This window comes from Anarrhichthys ocellatus, unplaced genomic scaffold (assembly GCF_004355925.1).
Source record: "Anarrhichthys ocellatus isolate YVR2014 unplaced genomic scaffold, GSC_Weel_1.0 scaffold19, whole genome shotgun sequence".
NCBI lineage: Eukaryota > Metazoa > Chordata > Actinopteri > Perciformes > Anarhichadidae > Anarrhichthys > Anarrhichthys ocellatus.
The window spans coordinates 2,317,977-2,322,515 of record NW_022280049.1 but is presented as its reverse complement, the minus strand read 5'-3'; the positions used below and the strand labels follow the sequence as shown (position 1 = coordinate 2,322,515).

Below are 4,539 nucleotides of genomic sequence, written 5' to 3'. Positions count from 1 at the left end.
TATTTCACCAAGAAGTGGAGAAAGGCAAAGTTAAGCCCAACTCCCCTTTGGGAATTCACCACTGCTTTTGCTCAGGAACATCTCATCTAATGAATTTCTTTGGCGGTTACTTTACAACATGGCCCGAACTGTTTGTCACATGATGCTAAGATAAGACATTTATGTGCAATAGTTTTAAAAAATGCTTTTCTAAAACATTGAACTGCTTGAGACTCCATGACAGTCCTGTGTGTCTGCTGGCACACTGAGTTTGCATCACATGTTTATAACGGGATTATATAAATCATTTTATTTTTTTTAACAAAGCATCATACATGTAAACACATTTTGTATCAAGAAGAGAAAAAGAAGTAAACATTTTGTAACAAAGTCATTTTTTGCACAACTGTGGCTAAATTTATTGTTGCCCACTAGCCAGTATTAGTCTGTTCACAATACATATCCTTCATAGTTTAGGCAGATACAGCTTCCACCACCGGGGGAAAAAAAAACACAAGCTTGTATAACATATTTGAGGACGTTTTAACCTAAAGTAAGAATCAACATTAAATAGTCATATTGTTCACTATTACAACCTTTATGATCACCCTAAACCACATTATTCTTGACTTCAAACCAAACAGTCCAAACTATGAGAAAGATGCGAGTTCCCACTTTATATGCAAATGAACATGAAGGCAAGGGTACGATGTTAAGAGGCTGCAGAAGGGCTTCGGTAATCAGTCCAAGGCTTTGTTGTAGCAGGCTTCGCAGTGGACTTTCCCCCCATGTAGGAACATACCGTCGAGAAGGTCTCCCATCGGCTTACGACACACACCACACTGAAACATTGGGAGAACGTAAAAGAAAATGTACTCGTGAGAAAAGGCAGTGAAGAGCAGTGTTTTTATCCTTGACATTATCTCATACTAATTTACTGCTCCATAATACACAATAAACTGGTTCAACCCTTGATTCATACACTGGCAATATGCAATAGCTAAATATAATTTGTATTCAAGACTTGTAGAGTATTAATGTAGTACTAGTAAAAAAGTATTAAGGAGCAAATTTAAGTTATATTATTATATTACAGGAGTAGTTTTGGGAAATGCACTTATTGGCTGTTTTGCCAAGAAATAGATAAGATCGACACCACGCTCCTGTCTGTCATATGACGCTACAGCCAGCAGCTGGTTAGCGTAGCTTAGCATAAAGAGAGGAAAGATGACAGCAAACATGTTATATTCACGCTTTTATGAAGCATTGGCGCTGCTGGTAGGTGGATTCTTGAACAGTGGATAGTGTTTACACTGACTAAAGCTATAACTGGCTGCCGTCTGTAACATCACATTAACTCTCCGGACATTAGAGAGTAGTCTCAATGTTTTCCTCTAACTCTCTACAAAAAGCAAATAAACACATTTACCAAAATGTCAAACTATTTTTTTAAGGAGAACAAAAGCTCACTTCCTCCAGGTCAGACCCTTCAAGGGCTTTTTAATAGTCCAATAAATACCAAATTGCATCTTCATAGGAGCAGACGGATGAACTACCTTGAAGCAGCGGGGGTGACAGTTGATATTGAGGTGCTCGATGGTGATCTTGGCATCATTACCCACCGTCTCTCCGCAGAAGTTACAGGTGGATGACAGATGGCCACTGGGGAGACACAGCGATGGAGACAAGTTACTTTGGCCACGACTCAAGCAGCTCTCATGCAACTGCAGATCTGTCTGGAAAAATAACCCGCGACCCTTTCTGTCCCGTGCGAGGGAACTTAATAAGTGTAAATAATCCTTTGATGTCCCCGCTTTGCCTCCTAATGAGCTGACTTGTTGGAATTTTTGCCCTACTGCTTACACATATCTAGTTCCGGCAGAACTGGAAATAACAAGGCAGGGGGAGAAGGGGCTTATGGCTGGTTTAAAGCAGGTTAGGGAATTGTGTTGTTACCAGGAGTAAGTGGAGGAGCTGCGTAAGAGAAATGTCAAATAATCTCACTCACTACAGAAACAAGAGCAACGAGAAAAGAAAAAAATCTGAAGAAAATGTGTGTTCTCCCCACTGAGAATTTGCATTTGAATCATTTGAAATAGCTAAAGTTGAACTGGCAGTCACAATACAAACTGAAAATAGCTGATGTGGCAGTCACAATAAAACTATTGAAAGTAATTGAAATGACACTTTAAAATAGAAGTGCTAAAGCAGAAAAGTGTTGGCGCTGAAGAGTAAAGTTTAGTTCAGTTTTTAGGTTGAAGTGAAAATGCTTAGAGGAGCTGGAAGTGTCAGTGCGAGAAGTGTCGACTGAAGTGTAACTGAGAGCAGTTTAAGTAACTTGTGTATAAACAAGAGCGGCTGTGGAAGTTAGAAGAGCTGAAGTTCTTTTTTCTAAAAGGTGAAGATCTAAAAATGTTTGAAGTGTGTGTCGAAGTGTAAGCATTAAAAGGAGTCAAACTGTCAGTTGATGTGTAATTGGTGAAAGCAGTTGAATCGTCATGTAAAGAGAAAGAGATGAAAGCAGCTGAATGCAGGTATAATAATCCTTTTAGGGAATTGTGTTATTACCTGGAGTAAGTGGAGGGGCTGCTGTAAGAGTAACTGGTGGAGCTGGATGTCAAATAATCTGACCCACTATGGAAAAAGGAGCAGTTAGTAAAGTCATCGTGAGAGCAGTACTGAAAGGTTTGTCGAGCCGTATTTTGTTCTCAATCAATATCGTTATTTGATTGTGTAAACAATCGTGCATTGTTCCTACCTATCGATGTTGTCTCTGGCATTATGCAAGGACAGCTCTGTTGCATTGACATACTCCTTCACGTACACGAAACCCCTTGAGCAGTGGGCAGATGAAAGAAAGATTGAGTTAATATGCATAGTTAAAATATTAGCTGTCACTTTCATTTAAATCACTCACTTTTTGGCCTCAGGTTCTGGTGTTTGGACACGCTGGTCTTCTTCTGTCTCGGTCCTGGTATAGGTTTCATAACTGGAGACAGAGTGCAAGCAGCGTAAGCCTCATCTTTCACTCACTGACAACAGCAGGGTGATGGGTTGTACAGAAGGACTCTACATCTGTCAAATGTAACTCAGGAGGTAATCATTTTCTGCCATCGCTTGTTAATGGCGTGCTGTTTAACGGGCTGTGATTTGACAAAAGGACATCCCTAATACACATCATTAATCTGACATCTGGAGACTGATGATTAGAGGGAAGGAAATGAGGGCAAATTGAAAGACAATGGGAGAGCCGATCTTGTCATCTAACATCAGTAATAGTCAGGCGTCTGTCTAAGCAGGAATCATGCAGGAATTGCAGGTAGCATAAGATCCAGACTGCAGTATTAAGCAGATACAGCTGCATTCCCACAGGGTTCGGCCTAAATTCCTCACTCCCTAACTTGCAAACACAGAGAAAAGGTGGTGAAAGTGTAAAAACAAGCCCAGATGGCCTAAATATTAGATGGTTGGTGTTTTTAAATACATTTAATTTCTATGCAGTACCACATCCTTGCTTAAAACAAAAGACAAAAAGCTCCAGTTGAAGGAGACTGTCCTTCCAATAGCAAGAAAATCAGCAGACCGAAAAGTAGAAAACAACACTCTGGAGAAAGTATCTTTGCATTATGATGTGTCTGACATTAAGATCATAAACTTACCGATCCATAGCGGGCTGTCGGTCACTGTGTACGTCCCTGGAAAGTAAAGAAACTCTATTAGACTGAAAGTGTAGGCTGTAGGAGTCAACAAGCCGGACTCAATCCAGTGAGCAAGAACTGTGCAGTTTTTAAAGATGTACAAGGCTGATCTTTCTTTCTCTGCTGGATTTATTTACCAGGTGTGGTCTCCTTTCTATTGTACTGCAGCATTGCCTCATTCTGAGCCCTCTCCTTCCCATGCATTGTTGTTGCAAACATCACCCAAATGCTTCTCACGCGGTCAATTCCTTCTTAATTCCACAGTTTTTCATCATAAGAAGTGAGTTTTAAGAATCAAATCAATCATTCAAACCTGATAGTGGTGACGGTTGTGACTGTCTTCGTCTGTGTATACCCTGTGCTGCAAAACAGAAGACAATCCTGTATTATAAAAAAGTCTGGCAGGACAGGTGAAGAAGTAAAAAAGAACAAGTTGAAAAGGAGTTGATTATTCTCAGACTAAGCTGTGAAGAAGTTTTAACTTGCATTTAGCTTGCTTTCAATTAAATGGTTGACGGGCCTCGAATTTTAAGATGCTGTAATGACTTCCTGCTGGAATTGTGAAAAATAAAGTGGTTTAATATGCATTTAATGAGCCCGGCCACCATGGAGATACCTTTCCTTCTCCTCCTCTTCTTCTTCCTCTTCTTCTTCCTCCTCCTCTTCCTCTTCCTCCTCCTCCTCCTCCTCCTCCTCCTCCTCCTCCTCCTCCTCCTCCTCTTCTCCTGTAGTGGTAGTGAGAGTATAGACAGTGGGTGATGTCCACCTGTCCCATGGGGAGTCATTCTCAGTGGACCTTAAGCACAAACAAAGACACCATGTTGTAGCATGAGAAGACGACTAATATACACTCCTAATATTG

General features: G+C 40.6%; 2 protein-coding genes across 2 annotated transcripts in view; one reads left to right on the top strand and one right to left on the bottom strand.

The window, feature by feature from the left end:
* Positions 1 to 1,532, top strand: part of pofut4 (protein O-fucosyltransferase 4) — a 5,705-nt gene extending 4,173 nt beyond the window's left edge. The window contains exon 5 of the mRNA XM_031858081.1: positions 1 to 1,532. This exon is cut by the window's left edge and continues 685 nt beyond it. The gene's annotated coding sequence lies outside the window, so the exon portion shown is untranslated.
* znf185 (zinc finger protein 185 with LIM domain) lies at positions 371 to 4,324 on the bottom strand. Its single transcript, XM_031858082.1, has 8 exons — positions 4,294 to 4,324; positions 3,991 to 4,038; positions 3,639 to 3,674; positions 2,897 to 2,968; positions 2,738 to 2,812; positions 2,548 to 2,613; positions 1,536 to 1,641; positions 371 to 821 (listed from the first exon to the last, which is right to left on the bottom strand). Exons 3-8 carry the CDS (start codon positions 3,644 to 3,646, stop codon positions 720 to 722), a joined length of 429 nt encoding a protein of 142 aa, XP_031713942.1. The 5' UTR covers positions 3,647 to 3,674; positions 3,991 to 4,038; positions 4,294 to 4,324; the 3' UTR covers positions 371 to 719.
* Positions 4,325 to 4,539: the final 215 nt, after the last annotated feature.